The following is a 24246-nucleotide window of genomic DNA, read 5'->3' as shown; positions in this document are numbered from 1 at the left end:
CTGTACCAGATGAGGCGACACCAATGAGAGCACAGGCTTAGGTTTTGGAGGATTTGATCATCACTGCAAGGAAATGACAACCTCTAGCATGGAAAGAGGGTCATGCTGAAGAGCACAAGCCACACTGGCAGAAACTGGTAGTGGAAGTGTAATAGTAGAGCATTTTTACCATTGTACAGGTTATCACATAACTCAAAATACTTAGCCATACTTCAGTTTTCAGTCTTTGGGATACTAAGCATTAAGACTGACCAGATTAGGCATACAACTTCAAGAAAGGTAAATTCTGGTTGTCATGAATTCAGATCAGTTTCAATTCAAGATCAGAAATCAGTACTGACCTGAAATTAAAATCAGTAGTTCATTCAAAATTAAAACGGTAGTTCAGGAGGCAGTAAGACAAAAGACCCACTATCATGTGAAGAATTAATATTGAACTGGTTAGGGAAAGAAACCTAGTAAGATAATGAAGCAGGAAAACATGAAAAATTCCTCGCTCCAGATGTAACACCGGTTGTTCATCAGCATTCTGATGCAATCACAATTAAAAAGAAATAGCCTTGCAGTTGAAACCTGAAGTAGTGACAGGTCCAGTCATCTTGAATTTAATGATGTCGATGAGATTATATTTTCACGTCTAGTATATATCTCCCAATTTCTTCCTGCTTTGGTGCTGGGACTGGTTACTCCCATTACCTGAGGTCAGTGGTAACTGGTTGAGTGGTGGTCCACAGTAAAGAATGTTAGCAACACATTCACAAGGGATCTCTGAAATGTTGTATGAGAACACTGGTACTTCGCTATCATCATGACCCAATGGGTTCATGCAACTCTGGGTGATCTCTGAAGCATCCACGTTAGAGATTATATGTATGTATGGTGCTACATAGCCAAAACTCAGAATGTGAGAGACATTCTTTAAAGGCACAGGAGACAGGTTTAGGTAGAAGAAGAACAAGAAAATTTACAGGAAGAATTTACAGATCCCGAGCACACTTTTAAGAGAGAATTCTCTCGAGGAACCAAGATCTGAACCAAGAAGTTGCAGGGCTGGTCACATAATTTTGTACCTCCTTTTGGGTAAATATATGGGCAAGGCTCAGGAAAGAGAAGAAAGAAGTTTGTGGAACTGATGGGAGAACGTCTTTTTGGACAATGAACTGCTCTGACGGCAGTGAAAGATTGTGTGGGCATTCTTCAAATGACTGTAGATTGATTCATGATAGACCATTCCAAGCAGATTCAGGAAACTCAAAAGGAGATTCTCGCAGGAAATCTCAGGTGGCAGCTAAAAGTAGTGCTATCAACTCAAATGTCCACCTAAGGGGCCCCACAAATGATATCCCAAGTCCCTATTGACACTTCAGTTTCTGAAAATAAGTTATCTTTAGAGTCACTGGTCAACAATAACAACAAAAAATGTACCCCTCAGCTCCTTAGGAATCCAAACTCCCATTTCCAGCCTAGGACTCAAAGGCATAAACAGGAAGCAAAAAGACAATGCTGATGTTGCAGTTGTAGGGGGAGAGATTAGTTTTCTTCAGAAACAACTCAAGTGGGATTTCAGCATTGTAAGACTTCCCAAAGAGGATTCTCTTTTATTTGGTAACATCTATCATGCAAAGTATGACAACTTAAGCCAAATTTGCCAACATTCGTAGTCACCAATAGGCTAATAAATTAGGGCAATTCCAATGTTTGTCACTCAAACAGGTGACAAATCAAGCACCTAGAGAATATTTATAGTTTTAAAGGATTTTATACATGTATACACACGAATCTGTATCCATGTCTCTTTTACCAGGTGACGACTGATAGGGCATAAGAAAATGGTCTCAAATTGTATCAGGGGATTGGACACCAGGAGAATTTCTTCATGGAGAAGGTGGTCAAGCATTGGAACGGACTGCTTAGGGAAGCGGTAGAGTCCCATTGCCTGCAGGTATTTAAAAGATGTGAGGCCATGGCCCTCAGGGATGTGGTTTGGTCATGGGGCTCGGTAGGTCAGGTTCATGGTTGGACTTGATGATCTCAAAAGGTCTTTTCCAACCTAGATGATTCTATAGTACCCAACAGATAAATGCTTACTCTGTTACTTAAAGACTGATCAAACTTGCCAAATGATAACATCTCAGTGTACAGACTTGAGAACTTCTGTAACTTTGCCTTTACTGTTTGATATTAAGAACAAAAACAAGGTCTTGTAAAGAAAGTTTACAAATATTCTGAAGATTGTTACAGGGAAGTTGATGTTGAAAACTGCTGAGAGACAGCTGTCCAGTGAAAGAGTGCTAAGTGGTAACCAGTGGGAGTGCTGGATTACAGACAAGAAAGCAAACTCCCTGTGCTTTTGGGTTTTTATATTACTAAAATATCCTTCAAATTAGCAAGAGGGCACAAAACAATGCAGTATTACAGAACAGCAGTAGATAGAGAACAGCTTATTCATATTCTTGATATTCAGTTGATACGCAGTATTACAGTCTTGCCACTGATAGAAGGGATTAAAAAACGGCATAGCAACAGGATGGCACCTCACCTCCAACCAAATGGTTCACATTGGTGATTGTCAGTCAGCCTTCCACCGCTTTATACCATGTTCTCATGCATTTAACCAGACTAAAAACCTACCAACCTGGACTTTCAAGTCGAACAGAATGAGGTTACAACATGAAAATAACTTGAAGTCACTAGCTCTTCTTTAAAGCGTTGCTCATCCTCATTCAAATAGATAAAGGTTCCTTCATGTGTCCCTCTCTTAGAAAAGTAAGGCAGAAAGATTTATTTTTGTAAAAACACAAAAATCTTCTATGTACTTCTGTCTTCAATTCTTTCACACAAGCGCCCTGGTAACTACAGCTTGGAGTCAGCACTGATCCAAGTGAGATTAACAGCACACCTAGGTAGCTAATTCATTCTGAGTGAGTTATACTAACATCCAGGCTTAATGAGTCTCAAAGCCACAAAAACTACTAGTACAGATGTCAAAAATGTTTTGCACATTGGAATCATTACCTGAATGGGGATGCAAACACCTTCTGATACAAAAGAAGTCAGAGAAACTCATAAGCATCAAGCACACTGGTATCAATGGCTTTTTTTTTTTTAAAAAAAATCAATTTTAACACTGAACAGAATTCAGAAACAAGAAACTCATCAGTAGCTTCAGAATTCTCCTTCTCCTGAATGTCATGTACACTGGTGTTTGGCTTTCTTTGCAGAAGGGGTAACTCTTACTTTTGATGACATTTTATCATGACACGTAATCTTTTGTAATTTAGGTAGGTACCATTTTCTACCATCAAGACAAGTAATGACTAACAGAGCAGTCAGTCGTAGGAAGAGGCGTCCTTGAGCAAAAAACATTCAGGACTAAAAGGAATCCTGAGATGTCAGAAGTCTTTATAGGAAAACACTGATAAAATTAATACTCATCACAAGATTCACAAGCGAGTTCTAAAGGAACTCAAATATGAGACAACTACACACTAATTCCACATCTCTCATAGAAGTACCCTATCATTGCTAAAAGACGCTTGACATGAAGCTAGTAAAACAGTATCCTAGCGGATTCTGAGAACTGCATAACAACCCAACAATTGTATGAGGTACATAATAAATGATTAAAAGTGGTAAAATGCAAATCCTGCAGAACACTAAATATAAACTTTTTTTTTCAAACAGAACCATGCTATACATTTATTGTATTTATCTGAGGGAGTTATGAGAATGTGGATAAGGGAGATCCAATTAATTTTCTAAGGGCATTAAAAGAAGTCCCTCAGAACCTGTAAATATACCAAGCAATCTTGTTATTAGAAACCAGATTGTTATATGGATAAACTAGTAGTTAAATGAAAAAAAGAAAAACTCTCAGTGGATTCATGAGGATCTCTACCAGGACCTCTTCTGTCCAGCATTTTCATAAGTATTTGGAAAAGGGGGAAGAGTACAAGCTGAAAAATATGCTGATAAAGTTTATTTAAAAAGTCAATTGTAAAAGACCGGAGGACCATAGTCCATTAAGTGACATAATGCAAAATTGACAGAATCACAGAATGGTTTGTGTTGGAAAGGACCTTAAAGACCACCTACTTCTATCCCCCCTACCATGCACAGGGAGACCTTCCACCAGACCAGGTTGCCCAAAGCCCCATCCAGCCTGGCCTTGAGCAGCTCCAGGGATGGGGCATCCACAGCTTCTCTGGGCAACCTGTGCCATTGTCTCACCACCCTCTCAGTAAAGAACTTCGTAATATCTAAGCTAAATCTCACCTCTTTTAGTTTAAAGCCATTCCCCCTTGTTCTATCACTACACTCTTTGATGAAGAGTCCCTCCCCAGCTTTCCTGTAGACCCCCTCTAGATACTGGAAGGCCACTATAAGGTCTCCCCAAAGCCTTTTCTTCACCAGGCTTAACAACCTCAACTCCTTCAGCCTCTCTTCACAGAAGAGGTACTCTAGGCCCCTTGACCATCCTTGTGGCCCTCCTCTGGACTAGTTCTAGCAACTTGTTGTATCAACATTCAAATGTTAATAAAACGCTAAAGTGATTTTTGTAGGGTAAAAAACACAATCATAACTTTACACGAAGAAAAATAGGCTGTGTGTTAGGGAAAAATTCTAATACTGTGAATTAAATACTCAAGAAACAAAGTGATACTAAACCATTCGGTTTTAAGAAAACACTGGTCTCTTGTATCTCAGTCAAAAAGCAAGTCTAAAGTTAGGAAATAATATGATAAGAACACAGAACAAAGCAGGAATTCGCTACATCTACATGTTGACTCGTCTCATTTCAGAAATGGGATGGTAGAACTGGAAGACTGTGTGAAAGACTAAAACTACAGAAGAAACAGAAGCAGGGATATGATAGCAGTCTAATGAATCATGTCTTACTAAAAGGATGCATTCGTTAAAAGATCTGTGGAACAGTTCACTTTTTTTTTGTAAGTAGGGAATACCACACAAAATAAGCAGGTGTCGGGCTAAAAGGAGGCTGACGGTAAGAGGAACTACTTTACTTGATGTGAGAACTGTGCAACTCTGCCACAGACACTCTTGTTCATACAGATTCTAAACCAATTAGGCAGCCTCAAAGAATGAAAACAATCAGCCAATACTCATTAACACAAGGATACCAACTCTGAATTGCAAATCTCTGGCACCTGAAATAAAACATTGGGAAAATATCATTGTATGCCTAACACTGTTCCTATACCTTTCCCTTTTCAACTGCTGGGAGCCAATCTCAGAACTGTGGTGTAAATTAATTTTCAGTGATGTCCCACTTTGCATTTCATAGCTCAGTAAATGCCACTCATTTTAAATATATTTTATGTAAAATAGTTTTCGTATACCAATACTGAACTAATCCCATCATAGAATAACCTGTATGTAACCTTCCTTTCGCATAAGTTATAATGAAAAACAGCAAGAGATACCCATCTATTATTACATTTTATGCAAATTACTAACATAAAATTATTTGTACATTCGTAGGAACATACTGTTTGAATAATTCAGAGAGTGATACAAGTGTATTTTATTGATAAAGCTTATAAATCATCACAAGCTATGTTGAACAAAAGACTTATTTAACAAAATAATATTCCAAAGTATTATAATAATGAGGCATATTTTTTTCTAATCATTTAAAATTTTACCTTTATCTGGATCCAACTGTTCCTGGGAAAGAATGCCACACAATATTGGGTTCTTCCACACTCCCTTCTCTTGAGTAAGTGTAGTTAAAATATGCAGTTCCCGACTGCCATTTTCCATCAAATTTTTATGAGCCACCTGAAGGATACATTTTACAAAATGAAGTATTGTTAAAAAAAAGTCAAGTCTTTAATATTCCTTTATACCTTATTTTGAAAACAAAACATCCACCTAACCACCAGATAAAGAGTTGAACGTATATCAAAACTATCTTAACATTTATCCTATATCGCTGTTACTTCTGCCTCCGTCTCCTAAGATTTAGGCAGAGAAACCAAAGAGATGGAGCAACCCAAACTCACATTGTCATTTATCAACTGAGCTGCTACTTACATTTCTGAAACTAACTTTTGAAATATGACCCCCCTTCTGAAAACTGAGGATGAGAAATCTCTTGCCCACATATTTGTGTGGCATCAGCTGCCTAAACTCTTTGGCACTTGACCGTTTTAATGCACTGGGCACACTGAACAAAGTATTTTTGTAAAGGCAAAGATTTAAGGTGTAAGACCTCACCCGATGGTTCTATACAAGGCAGACTGAATTCCTAAATTCAACCAAAATACCTTCTACTTCACTTAGATAGCAGGATTGATTCTGGAACCAGAGTTGCGTTTGGGAGCAAACCAAATAGCCTAAATACTCCGTGGATTAAATACAAATGCACAACTAACACTGGTCCTAGAATGAAGGGCTCATTTCAAGCTCTTCACTTTTCTTTTACTTTCAAACCCAATCAGAAAGCTACAGAGCTTCCTGGCTCAAGCACCAGCTCTTAAGAATTAATTTACATTAGGCGGATGCTAGTAAAAAGAATCATTTTGAAAATCAGATTTTTCTGCATTATTTAGGCTGAGAATCCTGAGGTAACCATACCTCATCTTTTTCACTATCATTATTTCATTCTCCTCACATCTCCCAGCCCCCATATTTCCGACAAATTGCAGAATACCTTGAGTTGGAAGGGACCCAGAAGGATCATCAAGGCCAACTCTCGACTCCACACAGGACAACTCAAGAGTTAAACCACAAATCTAAAAGCACTGACCATACATTTCTTAAACACCAGCAGGCTCAGTGCTGTGACCGCTGCCCCGGGGAGCCTGTCCCAGTGCCCGACCACCCTCTGGGTGCAGACCCTTTCCCTAACACCCAGCCTGACCCTCCCCTGTCCCAGCTCCATGCCGTTCCCTCGGGTCCTGTCGCTGTCCCCAGAGAGCAGAGCTCAGCCCCTGCCCCTCCGCTCCCCTCGTGAGGGAGCTGCAGGCCGCCATGAGGCCTCCCCTCAGCCTGCTCTGGGCTGAGCAAACCAAGGGACCTCAGCTGATCCTCATACGTCTTGACCTCTAGACCCTTCACCATCTTCATAGCCCTCCTTTGGACACTCTCTAATAGTTTTATGTCCTTCTTATACTTTGGTGCCCAAATCTGCACACAGTACTCAGATGAGGCCACACCACTGTAGAACAGAGCAGGTCAATCCCTTCCCCCTGACCAGCTGGAAATGCCGAGCTTGATGCACACCAGGGTGCAGTTGGCCCCCCTGGCTGCCAGGACACACTAGTGACTTACATTCCTATCATTTCTTTTGACCAGGTAGCTATACCATGCTTGATGTACCCACCCCAGGATACACTCAGCCCTTTTGGCCACCAGGGCACACTGTTGGAGTTTACCATCAACGAAAACCCCAAATCCCTCTCTGCGGGGCTGTGCTCCAGCCAGTTGTACCCCAACCTATACATACACATCCAGGATTGCACCACCCCTGGTATTTGTTCTTGTCAATTTTCACATAATTTGTTATTGCTCAGTGTTCGTATCTATCACGATGTCACTGTAAGGCTTCTTCACCCTCAAGGGAATTAACAGCTCTTCCTAATTTAGTACCTCCTAATTTAGGCATTCAAACCCAGTGTGCAGGTCACTGATAAACACACAGATGAGCACTGGCTCTAAAACTGAGCCCTGGGGAACACAGTAGTGACTGTCTACAAGCCTGATTTTACCCCATTTACTACAACTCTTTGAGCCCTACCCAGGAGCTAATTGTTTACCCATCATATCGCGTACATGTCTAGCTGTACGTTGGACATTTTGTCCAAAAGGATACTGTGAGAGACAGTATCAGAAGCTTTGCTAAAATCCCCCCAAACCCAAGTCCACTGCCTTCCCTTTGCCCACTAAGTGGGATAGTAAGATAGTAAGGCATGACTTTCCCTTCATGAACTCATGTTGTCTTTAACTGATGAATTCATTGTTGTTCAAGTATTTTTCACTAACTCCCAGAATAATCTTTCCCATAATTTTGCCAGGCACCAAAGTGAGACTGACAGGCCTATAATTACCAAGGTCATTTTTCTTGCCTTTCTTGAAAATTGGAATAACATTTGCTAGCTTCCAGTTGACAAAAAAGCAGAACTTGCTTCAACACCCTTCTTTGAAAAGAGCTCTAATCATTAATCAATTACTGCCCTGTGGAAGATCTAAAAATCCTGAAGCATCTTTCATTCATAAAATAAACCCCAAATGACCAACAGCAAACAGTAAAAAAATAACTTCCACAATATTCAATTTCTAACAGTGTTAGAAGACAAGTATCTTTTAGAACATGACTTCCTTTGAAGCATCTAAAAATATTTTTTCTCCAAAGCTGCTACATGAACTATGACATAGACAAGTGATATGATTGACAGCAATTGCTTTGGAGTACATTGAATTTATAGCTGAAGGGCTTGATCCTTATCATCCGACAGGAAACAAGTCTTCAGCCATATTACATAATGTTATTTCATGACCCAAACTCACCTGTACAAAAGCCTGAAATTCTTCCCATTTATTTTCAGGTAAATCAAGAGGCAGACACAGTAGAAGTTCAATACAGCTTCTGGAATGCAAATGTAAATATTGAGGCATTTTTTTTTAAATGGATACTAAAATAAAAAATTGTTCATCATACAAACTCTGTCAAAGCCCCAAAAGAGTTTTTGTTTGAACATATAAAGAGGATAAGGTCCTGCATGCTCTCGCAAAACCTATAAAAGCAGGTTCTCTAAAAAAGTAATTCCAACAAAAAACGGATTTGTCACTGAAGTCCAACCCTGTAATAACCTTTGTAAATTGACGCATTTGCAGACTGCATGTGGGTCAATAGTGACAAAAATGCTTCAAGCTAGAGATTTTGGCTTTTCCTAGATCAGAGGAGTCCTTCTGTAGACAGCTCCATTTCTAACAAGGAAAGACATTCTCAGATACACCATTCACCATGAGGAATGTTTTTCCAACTGTTATTGTGCTGGCTGGGATAGAGTTAATTTTCTTCATATTTGCTTGTATGGTGCTGTGTTTTAAGAGCTGTGACCAAAACAGTGCTGATAACACAGCCATGTTTTAACTATTGCTCAACAGTGTTTGCACAGCATCAAGGCCCTCTCTGTTTCTCACTCTGCCTCCCGTGAAGAGACTGGGGGGGTGCACAAAAGGTTGAGAGGGGACACTGCCAGGCAGATGGAATGTTCCATGCCATATAATGTCATGCTCAGCAATACAAAAGGAAAAAAGGGGATTTACAGAGGTTAGCTGCCTTTTGCTGAAGAACTGGCTAGGCATCAGTCTACCAGGGGGAAGTAATGAGTGACTGCCTTTGCATCGCTTGATTTCTTCTGTTTTCTTTCTCCCCTTTGGCTCTTCCTTTACTTATTAAACAATTATCATCTTTACACACAAATTTTCTTGCTTTTATTCTTTTCCTCTTCTCCTGTTACACTGGGAATGTGTGTGTGGGGCGGAGTCAGGGAGCAGCTGTGTGGTGCTTAGCTGTCCAACAGGGTTAGACTACACTACCAACCTGTTTAGAATTTTTATAGATTGTGAACTGAACTGAGACTATTTAGGCAGTGAAAAGTTAATGCTGTACAGGTTGGTATTAGTAACTGAAAAAAATACTCACAGTGCTAAACGTTCAAGCACAAAGGCTACATTCTCACACTCAGAGGTAAGATAAGGTCGTGCTTTAACATAGCTTCGGATAGCCACTGTATACACCTCTAACAGGGGCAGAGGATCTTCTGATGTTTTCCATTTTTCGGCATATTCCAGCAAAGTCTGTTTAGGAAGAGAAAGAAAAACACAAAATTCAGGAACAAATACAATTTTTTAATTTTATACTCCTCACTAATAGATGCAACTAATTTAGAAGGGTTGTCCATCTCCTTAATATGAGTTACATATTCTCAAAACATGTACCTTTTCCTTAAAATGTATTGTTTCATTGAAGATTGAAACTTAACCTCCACCCCCCTAAAAATCATTCTCTGATAATACAATAGTATAACTGACACTTCCCCCAGTTATATCACCACACAATTCAGTTTACATTCATGTTTTCCAAATATAAAGCCCGAAGAGCATGCCTGGGAACAAAGATACTCCCCTCCCACCCTCTTTGAAATTCATAATTGATGGACTAAAAAAAAAAATCATTTCTCATCTCTACAGTTCAGCTTCTAAAGTAAAATTGGGAGCATTAATTAGCCTTTATTTCAACTTCTACACTTTCAGGAACGGTTTTACTTTTTTTCTCCTTTGCCATCTTAATACAGGTATTTTCAGGATATTGCTTTTTACAAACTAAGCATTTTAAAGACACCATACACACCCAAAACTCAGTCAAAAAGCTGTTTTCCTACTTGCCACATGAATACCTACAAAGAATGACTTAGAAATAAAACTAATTAGAGTGATGCATACCAAACTCTGCAAGAGATGGAATAACCACCACCACTGAAAGTACAAAAAGCTTCCATTTGTTTCAGACACGTCGGGGGGCTCAGACATAACATTAAGTTGGAGAACTATGCAAGCTTAGGGCAGTGCAACTGACTGCAAGCCAATTCCTACACTGTTGCAGGTTGCAAACTGTTATATTAAGATGATCAATATTGCTGTATGCTTCACAGGGGCATAACAGGTAGAAAAATCACGATTTAGGTTGTCTAACACCCTGCTCAAAGCAGGGCTATTAGAGTAAGTTGTCTGGAGTAATGTCCAATGGATCTGTGAGTATCCTGAAGGACAGACACCCTACAGCCTCTGCTGGCAGCCTGCTCCTGTGTTTGCCTAACATTTACTGTGATTCTTCCCCACCAGTACCCAGACGCAGTCCCACAAGTGCTGAGTAAAGGGATTATTTCCCTCAACATGCTGGCTGCAGTCATGTTAACAGAGCTCAGGGTGCAGCGGCACTGCCGTGAGGGCACACCGCTGGCTGTTCAGCCTTTTGTGCACCACCACTCCTGGGGCCTTCCCAGAGAACTGCTCCCCAGGCTGCAGAGGCATGGGGCTGTGCTGTTCCCTCCCGCACGCAGGGCTCTGCATCAGCCATTCCTCCAGGCTGATGAGGTCCCTCTTGAACAGTATCCCTGATCTGCAGTGTACCGAGTGCTCCCACCTAGTTGGTATCATCTGCCAACCTGCTGACAGTGTGCTCTGTCCCCTCAGCCAGTTCACCAGTAAGTCAGCGGGACAAGATTTTCACCAGTGTTGAGCCCTGAAAGGACGCCACAAGTAGCCTGCTGCCATCTGGACTTCGTACTACTAATTACAAGTCTTTGAGACCCACAGTTCAGCCACCTCGTTATACTGCCTGGATAACTGGACTATTTCATGGTTTATAAGGATACTGTGGGAGACAAAGTCCAAGGCATTGTTGATGTCAGGTAAAAAAAAAAAAAAACATCTGCTGCTGTCCCCTCATCTGCAGAACCAGCTAGTTCAGTGTGGAAAGAAATAAGGTTTGCCAACGTGAAAGCATTTCACATAGCTCCTACTGCCAAGGCCATTTACCAAAAGTCATGCTTTCCCTTTTTTATTAAGGTCAGCTGTAATTAAAGTTTTTCTTGACAATATTGGTTCAACTCTGACAAGGTTTCTTCTGGCAAAGAAAATCAGCAGTCTTGTCAGAGCCCTCTGGAAAACAAAGATCTTCTGCTACAGGACCTCCCATATACCTGAATAAAAACCAGAACCAAGTGTTTCTCAGCTAATTTGAAATATGCAAATATTACATTTTTATTTGACTATGCAAATATAACAATCTTAATGAACTCTTTATGCCTTGGATATAATGCAATTCAAGATATGAAATCCAACTATGAGCAGGCTGTCTCTGGCTTTGTGTGTTAGGAAGAGAACAGAACATTAATTCTTCAGGAGACACGAGTCCGTCACTTTAAAACACAAGACAAAACAAAACTAGGCTTATTCCGGTCTTCAACTCTACTAAATTGAGCATGAGTTAAATTCAATATTGCCTTGTCTATGTTACACATCTGCCCTCTCTTAGGTAACGGTACTATTCAGAACATGCTTAAAATTCTCTTATTTGGTAGTATCCAAAACAAGCTCTCAATGAAAACTTAATCTATATTAAACTCAATCAAACAAAAATTGAGTAATGTGTTTATTTACAGTCACAATAACAAAGCCTGGTTACAACACAGACAAAACACAGACCAGGGGTATTCCAGTCAAGGATATAAGAGAAAAATCTGCATTTTTTGGCAAACAGCTGCACTAAAACTGATTTTGGCTTAAAAGGAAGCCTCAATACAAAGTCACCTTTAAAAGAAGTCACATACTCTACCCTTTGCTGCAGCAGAAGATAGCTTCTGCAGCATCTAGTGCTCCCTGCTGGAACCCTGGATCCTACCGGAATATCGTCTGTTTTACTATAACAAACAATATGATCCTCTTACAACAGCAGCTAAAAAGCACCACAGATCATGGCAGAGCAATCAAGGGAGAGCAAAATACAGCAGAAGCAAGAAAGAGGCAGCAGCAGAAGAGGACAGGTTAAACAAGTCACCAGTGCTAGCAAATGTCTATTTCTGCATCATGATCAATATACTAGAATAACAAGACCATAACAAGAAGTCAGCTTCAAGGAATCAGAGAATCACAGAATGGTTTGGGTTGGAAGGGAGCTTGAAACTCATCTACTTCCACCCCCCCTGCCACAGCCTGGGACACCTCCCACCAGCCCAGGTTGCCCAAAGCCCCATCCAGCCTGGCCTTGAACACCTCCAGGGATGGGGCATCCACAGCTTCTCTGGGCAGCCTGTGCCAGGGCCTCACCACCCTCTGACTGAAGAGCTTCTTCCTAATATTTAAGCTAAATCTCCCCTTTTAGTTTAGATGTATTCCCCCTTGTCCTATCACTACACTCCCTGACAGAGTCTGTCTCCAGCTTTCCTGTAGGCCCGCCTTCGGAACTGGAAGGCCTCTGAAACATCTGCCCTGGAGCCTTCTCTTCTCCAGGCTGAACAACCCCAACTCCCTGAGCTTCTCTTCACAGCAGAGGTGCTCCAGGCCCCTTGATCCCTGATAACCCTCCTCTGGATTCGTTTTAATAGGTCCACGTCCTTCTTGTGCTAGGGGCCCCAGAGCTGATCGCAGGCTCCAGGTGGGGTCTCAGAAGGGCAGAGCAGAGGGGGACAATCAATCACCTCCCTCGCCCTGCTGGCCATGCTGCTTTTGATGCAGCCCAGCATACAGTTGGCTTTCTGGGCTGCAAGCATACACTGCCAGCTCATGTTGAGCTTCTCATCAACCAACATACCCAGGTTCTTCTCCTCAGGGCTGCTCCCAATCCATTCTCCACCCAGCCTGTATTTGTGCTTGGGATTGCCCCACCTCAGGTGCAGGACCTTGCATTTGGCCTCGTTGAACCTCATGAGATTTGCACAGGCCCACCTCTCAGGCCTGCCCAGGTCCCTCTGGATGGCAGCATCCCCTCCCTCCTGCGTGTCAGCCACACTGCACGGTTTGGTGTCACCTGCAAACTTGCTGAGGGTGCACTCAATCTCACTATCCACGTCACTGACAAAGATGTTAAACAGTGCTGGTCCCTATATTGACCCCTGAGGAACAGCACTCATTACTCATCTCTACCTGCATCTTTTAAGAAACTCCAGCAAGGAGTCTCCCTCTTCCCAAATACTCATGTAGCCGGATGTAATATGATTTCAGTTACTGATTTGTCCTAGGTGACGTGTTTAAGGATGCTAGTGGTAAAATAGCAAACCTGAAGAACAAAAACTATAAGAATATCTTTTACATCATTCACTTTTTGGGTCAAGAAGCAATTGTTTGGACAGTATGCACAGCAATTTCTCCACCTAGTCGAGTTGACAGAAGTACTCACATTAAAAGAATGAACCGGATCTGAAGCTTTATATGAATGCCAGTCTTGCAGAAGAAAATGTTTTCTCATTAACCTGTTTCTTTCTTGTTAAGAACACAGCAGAGAAATCAATGCAGCACCTTTCACAGATCACACTACAGTACACAATACTCAAAATTTAGAAGAAAAAGCATAATTTTGTAATCCTTTTTTGCAAAGGAATAAACTTTTCCTTTTAAGTGCTCAGCTATGACTTATTTTTGCACTGGAAAAAGCAACATGCAAGCACTTTGCATTAAAAATGAACAACATAGCTTAACTAATTTTACACTTTTTTGAAAGAAGCAATTCTTCCTCTCTGGTGAAAATGCGAAAGTTGTTGGTGACATTATGAGTAAACGAGGAACAAACATGGTAATAAAACATTCAGCATTGCTTACTGTACATACGGATTCTTAAATTAGCCAGGAAAATTCTCTGCATTAGCATGGAATGCTACCTCGCTAAAACAGTGAGCCAGCTTCATAATTAGGGATGAATTATTAAAGCTAATGTTGTCATCATGAATTACATTCCATTTTGATTAATTTGAATCAAGGTATTTCTTTTTTTTTTTTTTTGACTTATCAGTAAACAACAACAAAACATACAACTTAGTAGTAATTAACATATCAGATCACGGCAGTACCAGGTTGCATACACTGCCCTTTACTTTTATTCAGCTGATTGTTTAAACCCTTTACAGCCAACTTGGCCATCTTAAATCTGCCAAATAGTTTCTGCCAGCAAGATAAGTTTAGGCATTTGATACATCAAGTTAGGAATCCTGTTTAATATCAGAAACACTAGGTTTACCTGCTAAACATAAATCTGATTTTCAATGTATGGCCCATCTGCATCTTCAGAAGTCCACAGCAAGCAACAAGATTAACACACGCTTTGACATACGGAAGAACATTTCAAAGTTAGCTGCCAAACCAGGACAACAGCATATCCCGAAAGCCTCAAAGTGTGAAGCTGAGCAGGAGAGGACAGAAGAAAGGGAGTGAGGAAGCAGAAGGAAGCAGGGAGATGTAACTTAAGCAACTGGTTATCTGAGAAGCATGACTGAAGAGGATTCTGACCAGCTGCTGCAAAGAGACAGCAACACCTAGAAGAAGAAATTAACAGCCCTGGTAGACAGAAACTGAAGCAAGCCCTGAAAAGTGACCACTCACACAGACCTGTAACTACCAGATCAGAAGATCTCAAGTTTCATGGGGCAGGAAAAAGAGAGGTTGTAGGTAATCAGGATGCTGAAAAATCTCCAAGTAGGCACTATCGCAGTCTGATCTGAGTCAGGGAGAGTATTTAAGACCGCAGGCCTATTACGACAGAACCCAGCTGGGATTCTCCCAAGTAATCAGGAACTTTACAGAAATGTCATGTAGTCATTAATACCAGAAAGCTGGACTGAGGAGGAATTACTGAAGCACTTGCAGAAAGCCCTACCAACACTATTCCAGTCCAAGTCTAGCTTAATAAACTGAAATAAAATTTTGTTTTGAAAATATGAGGTTTGTAAGTAATCAACTAAATTAAAAGTAGACTTAATCAACAAATTGGCAAGTTCCAAAAAGTATTTGGCATATTGGTCATCTGTTACTACCACTACTGTTCTTTAAAAGCAGCATGTACAGATGCAAACACACCGCATAAAGCAAGCAGGGAGGCTTGCACCATAACATAGTGACACCGATTTCAGCATTAAATAGTGCTATTTGTATCTCGCGTATATAGATCACCACTTCCAAGCCATTACATGAACTATATTAAGCACTTACGCCCACCACGCCCTTCAAAAGTATTCTTCAGGATGACAGATTTCCTTGTCTGGATGTCCCCAGACTATACAGCACTGCCACTGTACAAAGAAAATCAAATACATTCTGCTTTGCTAATGAATCATTGTTGTGTTCCGTTTACAACCATAAAAAGAAAGAATTTTACCCCCAGCCCTGGGCCTCATTAAGTTATTTATCTCCCTAGTCAGGACATGCTTGTTAATCAAGCCAAGTGCTTTATTCAGAGCACAGCAGCAAAGTTTTGTTCCTCTGTGAGACCAAGGCTGCATTTTATTTCAGCTGCAGCTTACACACAAGAATGCCCAAAAAATGGAAGCATTTTAATTTGTACAGTTAAAAAACCAGAAATACTGTATCTGTGATTTTCTGTGATTTCAGCTGTGGAAAATATTTAGCCACGGGTAATGTTCAGACAATACATTTTTATCTTTGTCAATCTTTATCAGAATGCTTACATAAATGCTTGCAGTAGCAATGCATCTACCAGAGGATGTGTTTCTACTTCCAAACATTACACTGGGCAACCTCCTCTGCTGAGACCAGCCCTACAACACTGAAGCTGTGTGAAAAATCCGTCTCATACAAAAGGAAGGGATTATTTGCTATTAACTGGAGCTTCACATGTGCAGTCCACACCTACATGCTTCTTCAGCTCCTCAGCTCAGATTCTTTACCCTTGTAGACAGCTGAATAAAGGCAAGCTTGCCCCGGTATGCTGGAACGTGCCTGGAACTGCCGCCTCCATTCCTGCCTATGCCCAGAGGACTAACAGACAGGGAAAGCGACAGACAGCAGGGACACAGGTGAGCCATGCCTTTCAAACCAATCTAGCAAACACCAAAGCCTCTATTTCAGTGACTGTCCTCCAGCACATCCACGCAGGAAAAGAGTCTGAGCAACAAGCGTGATACAGTCACGTCAGAGGTGAGCCTTAAAGAGCTGCACATGGACAGCAGCAGCAACACCGCCCCCGTGAAGCCAACTCCAAGCCACGGAGCAGTCGCTTCGTTATGAACAAGCCCGAGCAAACAGCCGGTCTGAGGGGTGACAGCGGCACTCCCTGAGATGCCCCTGACACCCTCCCACCACGGCAGGGCTCACCCTTCGCTGGCACATCACCACTAACCTCTCCTCCAGCACGTCAGTCACTGGCTGATCCAAAAGCACAGCTATCTTCACAAGAAGCATCACAAGGGGCTGATTCAAGAAATAGGGCAAGCTTCATTCATTCCTGGCTTGTATCACCAGCCCGACTGCGAGCGAATTAAAACGACACATGCTGCAGCTGTAAGCATGTGGTCAAGGCCTGCCAGGTCCCACCGCTGGGCAGAAAGCTGATACACGTGGGGCTTGTTAGAAGAAGATGCCAGGAGCTGAATGTCAAGAAAGATGGCCAGCAGCGATGCCAGAAGATGGAGCAGCTTGAGCAGGGAACCTAAGGCACCGCAGCGGCGACTCTGGAACGCTCTGTCTTGATGCATCCCTTAGGAAACGCAAGACCTGGTGAATTCTCCTTCACATACCCAAATACCAAACCGGATATGGCAGGGGAACAACCTCCAGCAACACTTCAAGGGTAAAGAAGTTTCTCTCTTCCACGAACGTATACGTAAATTCACATACATGCAAAAACATACACAGGTGATCATATTAAGACAAGTTGCCTTTCAGTTATTTTTCTTCCTTTGGGACTACAGTAATTCTGCTGTTCTCAAACCAGACAATTTATTTGTTATCTAAAAAAAATGAATTGGCCAAATAAGCTTAAACAACCACAGAAGGTATAAGTAAATTTAAGAAATTAGAATAGTTTCCAAGATAGAAGTCATAAAGTGTGTTTTCTGTAAACTATCTCTGTAATAACTCAAAAAGACTCAAGTCTTAGATTTCCCCTACAAGCAAACTATACTCCTTCTCTAAATCTCACCTTATCAATTACTTTGACAGACCAAGACAACCACATCTAAACATTTCTGGCTAACATACCATGCAAGTAAAGCTCAGAACTACACTACTTGACATCTGAAAATTTTATACAGCAAAATACATACTCTGTGGTATGTAAGAATTTAAGTTCAGCACTACAGGAATAAGCCAAGCTAAACAGGGAATCATTTATTATTTGAAACAGTGCATAGTTTTTTGGCAGATGAAGAAGAGGACTTGAGATGCTTATTGGTGGTGGAGACTGTAGGAATAAAGTATCTGTAATAAGAGCGTAAGAGAAGCTACAAGTTATAAACTCTCTCATGGACTCCTATCAAATTTGGTACGTTCCAGAGTCATGCGACTTAGGGAATTCTTACAGAGCGTTATATGAACGCAAACAAAAAATCACACTTCATCTTCGAGCTGCTATGCCAGTGCTCCCCCTCTCTCAGGTACGACTGCTGTGCTTGCCCTCGATGTGGCAGGAAGCAATTTAAACCTCAAAACAATAAATGTGAGGAATCCTACTTCTTTTATGCGCATGGCCAAACCTATAGGCACCGACACAGAAACCACTGGTTAACACCTCCACTCATAAACACAAACCCCACCGTATCCACACATTATCTAAGCAGCTAAGGTAAGTAACATTACATAATTACAAAAATGATTAAGATAAGGGGGGTGTGACGGCCTTGGGTGCACGCTGACACAGACACCTAGCGGATCTGTGACGTACGTAAGCCAAGCTCATAAACTTTCACTTCAAACCCACTCAAATCAAAACTCATCCGTAATTTTTAAAATTTAAAACAGACAACTACATTTTTCCACCTGTCAGTAGGACCAGCAAGTAGCTAACTACAGGAAAAGATTTTCCAGATGTAATAAGTACCAGCACCACAAAATTTACAGTTTTGTGTAAGATCAGAGTTCTGATTTTTTACACTATACAGCTGGCAACTGAACGAACGTGGGGTACGCATCATCTTAAAATGTGACTATTTAGTACTTAATTTCTGATGTCATAGCACTTTATACTTGAAGTCACCCAGACTTTCGGTATCTTGATAAATTTCCAGCTTCATGGGACATCTACAATATCTTACAACACTTACAGTTTATCATAAAGCATGCCTTGATTTAAGGATTAGCAAGTTCTGGATTTTTTTTTGTCACTGCTTGTATTTTTCTTGAAGCTTTAGACTTGGAAAAGACACGATTACATAAAACAGTGTATCTCAGAGAGAGGTATATAACAAGACATAGGCATCAGTAGAACAGAGCTAATTTTTTTAACATGTATGTACACACGTGCATGTACACAAAAAATATATGTAAATCCAGGTCTCAATACAAGGATCCAGCCCTCAAAATTAACTCTGGAACCTGATTTGTGGGCTGTAAGCCCACAAAGTCTTGGCTTTTGTTTAAAAGAAAACCATTTCTAGTTGATTTTTTTCCTGATGTTAGCTGATATAGTGATGGCTATTTAACTCTTCAAATGGCATACAAGCTGCCCTTCCCCACAAAACGCCCGTACTGATCAAGGTCCTCGAGGCAATGCTATGAGTTCAACGAACTCATTGCCCCTCCGTTGCTCTGAGGTGTCATCGTGATTTCAAAAATAGAAAACCCAAGAAGCAGTGGGAAGGAGTACAGTGTACAGGTCTAAGCCAGTAATTCCAGTTTCTTGCATAGGAGAACATCACAGTCCTCCTCACTTAGTTTCTAACTCTCGGGGGGGGGGGGGGGGGGGGGTGAACACAAAAACAAAGCACCAAAAATCACCACCACCATGGCCAGCTCCCAGTATAGACCAAGTTACACAGAGCAGAGGTGACCCCAATTCACTGCCCTGTCTCCGTCTCCTCCAGTTTAAGGGCATGGTAACACCTGCATTCTTTCACTGCTCCACATGCAATTCACTGGTAGAACAAACAGCTTTACATAGGTTAACACAAACTGAGAAGGAACAGCTTCTTTGGTCTCTCTGCAGTACAAGTTTTTAATATGCTTTAAAGGACAAGGACTAAAAATAAACAAGATTGTATCCTATGTGTCCAATGAGGAAAATGGCTTGCGCTATTCCCATGGGTTACAGTAGTCCAAAATACTGCACAACTTCACCAGTAAGAGTCCACAAACTCCAATAAGCAGTGCAACATTTTCTTTCCCTTTTTCAGCATCACGGACACTACTGACAGTTTAAACAAGCAGCGATTCTGTGCTTACTAGCAGCTTTACTTCCGCCCTATATAGCCCTTTACTTTCCTAATATTCACTGTTTATCATCTTTTAAATAACCATTTATAGGGTAAGGGTTGTTTGGACCTCGAGGAAATCTGTGACCAGAGCTAATCCTTAATCAGCGAGAAACAGAACAAAATTTAATTCCTACCAGCTCCCCAAATACATTCAGCGTGTAGACTCAAGTGCTTGTGCCAGCACAAAGCAAAGAATGCAGAATTATTTCTTTGGAGGAAAGTGTTGTCTTAAGACCCTTAAGCTACTGCATGAGTTCAGTAGGACAACATGGGCAGATGTATCTGATTTCTTCTCTTAAGAACACTAATACCAACTAACAAGCAGTGAACTTCATGGTAACTGCCTTGCAGACTTGCACACTGTACACTTTCTGAAATGCGCAACCAGAATTTGCTCTGAAATAAAATTAAAATTAAGAACTGGCCACAGCCGTTTCTGTAGTATGTTAGGTATGCTTCATATACCTAACAATGAGTTGAATGCGACCAGTAATTAAGCTGCTGGCTACAGAGTTAAAATTCTCCTTTTGCTTTCTTTTAGGAGTCTTCTGAATTAATTTTCTAACTCCCTTCTGTATTCTTCTCCCACCTCAGTATGTGGCTATGCAGCTTGGCTGAAGACAAGCGACCGTTGCTTGTACTCTTACAGAAACTGCACGCTATCCAGAGCAACACTCTCAGGCATTATTTGCAAAGCAACAAGACTAGCTACAAACCCCAGAGAATTGTCATTGCACTGTACAGGTCCATTCTGGTTTTGTAGTCTCTTTCTTGTACCTGCTTTATTTCTCCATTTTTAATCCAATCGTGTACCGCTACTGTTACATTCGAGAACACTGATAAATTTTCATTACTCTTGATTTAGAGAAACAATACATAACGTTGACCTGTGGGATTCTTTTTCTTCCCTAGAAGATTACAACTGAGGGAGTAGAAGTGAAAATGCAAGGGAAGATAGGTGGGAAGCAACATATCCGTGACTTTCCTTCTGTATTTGAACCTCTGAAGTTTGCCTTTGTAAGGCTTTGAGTTCACAAGACTGCTTTGAAAAAAAAAAAAATCTCGATTATTTTTGCCTTAGAGTTAAGTTCAAAAACATCAACTGCCACAATCTTTATCCTTCTTTGTACTTTTTGTAAAGGAGTTTCCTGTCAAAATCCTACATTTCAGATATTGGGAAAACCAGACAATCCTCCTTATTTAGCTTGAAGTGCCAGAGATACATACGTTGTACAGAAACACGTAATCAGTCAGAACCCTGAAAAAGTTCTTTTCATTTGAAGGATAAATCACCTTACTGTGGTGCTACTATTATCTGACTATAAGACCAGAAGAGCAAGATATGCAAATGTATATGATTTAAATACATATTCTTTGGAAACTGCTGTCTTCCACATTAGCTCTCATTATAAACTCATATTCGTTGGCAGAAACTGACTTTTCAAAACGCACAGCAAAAGTGAGCGGGAATAGCATTTGAAGTGCTGTCAACTGTTTGCTCCATGTAAGTACTGCTCAAGTGGTACTCATCATCCGAGTCATTTTCTTTTTCCATACAAACTGGGGAAATATAAAGGCTGTTGTATTTACTTCTTTCAGGTCACGAAGTATATTGGCTGTGGTCAGCTACTGAACTATGCAGAAGGAGTTCCAGTAACTTTAATACCCTGACCTTCAGGAACCCCACATTACTATCTGCTTGCAATTATTTCACCTCTCTGCCTTAAATTTCACGTGTACTACCTTAATTGAGCAACAACTGCCTTCTGAATTGACACAGCTGCATTTTTAGGAATATAAGGCACAATAAGGAGGCTAAGATGCCTCCTGCTTGTCAGTATCCAAGTTACTAAAGCATGCAACAATGTGCCAGGTGAACCGGACAATGCCAGATGACATAGCAGCTCTAAGGACATGAAAATGCTTGTCCTGTCTTTTTAGAGAGTCTTCCTGTGCTAAATGACTGCTGCTGGGTGTGACAAACACTGACAATGCAGCCATACCGACCTCCGAAGAAAGGAGAAAGGAAGAGATGATGCCATCCAAGTCTGTATTGCTAGCACAACCCACTCTTTTGGATTACAAAGTTAAAATGTAGTCCTGAAAGAAAGCTTTAACACTCCTACCAAAACTTCAACTGATAACAAGTGCCACCCGCTGTATCCCAATATCCAGCATCCTATGTGTCCTCATTCTAGCACTAACTGCCATCTTTTTGGTCTTGACACTTCAAAAATAATTTTACTGAAGCTCAGACTAGTGAGATTTACCGTATCTCTTTAAGAAAATCATTTCTTCCCCTTCATGTATCTGTATTTCATTTTATTGCCTTTTTCATCCATCTCTGTACCTTGCAGATGATCATTAACAGAACGTAAGGAGTTAGAAGTCTGACCAGGTCATTTCTCTGATGTATTTCTTCTCTGACAAAGGAACTGCCTACTATTCAAGAACAAAAAATTGCCCAGTTAGTACATTAAAGACCCCCAATACCAACTCCCATGGGCTGTAGTAACCTTAAGGCAGTTTTCATTCCCCAGACCCAAATCTGCTTGTCTTTGAAATAGTATTTCCTATACGTATGTTTCACACTGCTGACTTCTCTTTAGGTGCAGCAGTTATGAGCTGCAACTAATTGGCTGTTTAACTATGGTTCAAAAGAAAACAGAACAGTATTTCAAACAGGGCAGCTGGAGTAGAAGATTGTTGTAAGACCCTTCCGAATAACTACTCTATTCTGAAGATCTTATTTATAGTAACACTTCCAGAAGTGAGCTATTTCTGCATCAGGGAATGAGAACACCATGAAGTTCCACGGTTCTGCGAGATGAATTGTTCACCAGTGCTGGAAACACACATACATGCACACATCTATGCTCAGACTTCAAAGTCTCTGCCAGTCACTTCTTACACGGTACACGCGGTCATTGAAAGCTCCTACATTCGGGACCAGTACCTTAAATGAAAGATACTGATGCATCTCAGATGTACAGCACTCTGGAAGGAAGCAGAGAGGGTAACTGAGCGCAAACAACAGAGAACATTGCAGTGCACGTATTGTGATTCCGTGGACACCAAAGTATTTTGAGATCTCAAGAAATTGGCAATTGAATTTCAATTTCAGCAGGTAGGACATCATATAGAGAAGCTTCAAAAACTGTCAAAAATGAATATACAGGCTTACATGCTTGCTCCAAGATGAGATTAACGCGTTTCTTTAAAAATAAATAGAATGGTGCTTTTTAATACTGATAGATTCATCAGCACAACACCTACAGGAAATCCATATAAACCCAAAGTACTTCACAGATCGATGAGTTGGAATATTTCAAACTATTATATAGCGTGTGAACAGCAATATGAAAATAAAGCTATTATACGCAACAAACCTATTGCTTAGATCAGGGACAGAGCAACATGGTGAGAAATAAAATGCCTTTATCAAAGGAGTGGAAAAACACTGAATGTTTATTGTAAGAAAGACTCCTCTTTATGGGAATAAATACACCAGGAGGAAACGCTCTCTATTCTTTTCAAGGATGTTTTTTCTTCCCTCTTCAAGAGGGAATTTCTCAATGCACAGGCAGAGGTGACAAGTCCTTGAACAGCATCAGAGCAAGGGTACCGGAGAGCAGTCAAATGCTACAAATTGCAAGACAGCCTAATTCCCGACAGAGCCCCTGAACCTAGGTGATAAAACATGAGGAGCATAATTGCATCTGAATTGATCCGCATTCTGATCGAGTAGGTAGGTATACAATCTTGATGTCGCTGATGTCTAATTCAACAGTGGGATAAAAACTTTTTTGGGCTGGTATCGTCTTGCTGGTTCTTGGGCTGAAGCTAGACATTCACCCCATTCAAATGAAAATCTTTTTTGAGGGCTGTGTTCTTCAGAGTAAAACTGTGTCTAGACTGAAGCACAACCTCACTGGCTATCGCATCCATCAAAGAACTGAGCATGTGATGGAGACAGCATTGTTCCTGGAAAGCTGGTAATAGCCTACTTTTAAGGTGCAGCTTACCATAGTTTATGAACAAAGCTGGACTTTGGGCAAGAGTCCAGAGGCTCTGGAGTCAAAAGGCTTTGGTACTGATGCACCAGTTGTACCAGCTGACCTCTTTGTTTAGTCCCACAGCAAAGTTACACCTAAAGGGACAACAGAACAATCTTTATAGGTGTTTAAACATCATCACTCTCAGCCTCAATGATGTACAGCTCCTTAAAGCTGAAGACCACCTTTTTTTGTGAACTGCTTTCTCTCCTCCTTGTTGTTCAGTGTTTTACCAGAAGATGGAG

The 24246-nt window shown here is 40.9% G+C and overlaps 1 protein-coding gene across 1 annotated transcript in view; it reads right to left on the bottom strand.

Moving 5' to 3' along the window:
- The window catches only part of ZNF292 (zinc finger protein 292), a 60930-nt gene that overhangs the window by 20292 nt on the left and 16392 nt on the right, over window positions 1–24246 (bottom strand). Inside the window, exons 2-4 of the mRNA XM_083829233.1 lie at window positions 9674–9828; window positions 8533–8611; window positions 5667–5802 (exon numbers count right to left, since the gene is read on the bottom strand). Of these exons, the coding sequence (XP_083685359.1) occupies window positions 5667–5802; window positions 8533–8611; window positions 9674–9828 (370 nt within the window). The remainder of the gene's footprint in view (window positions 1–5666; window positions 5803–8532; window positions 8612–9673; window positions 9829–24246) is intronic.

This window comes from Anser anser, assembly GCF_964211835.1.
Source record: "Anser anser genome assembly, chromosome: 3".
Taxonomy (NCBI): Eukaryota; Metazoa; Chordata; class Aves; order Anseriformes; family Anatidae; genus Anser; species Anser anser.
The sequence above is the reverse complement of the archived record's forward strand: the minus strand, read 5'-3'. Positions and strand labels throughout refer to the sequence as shown.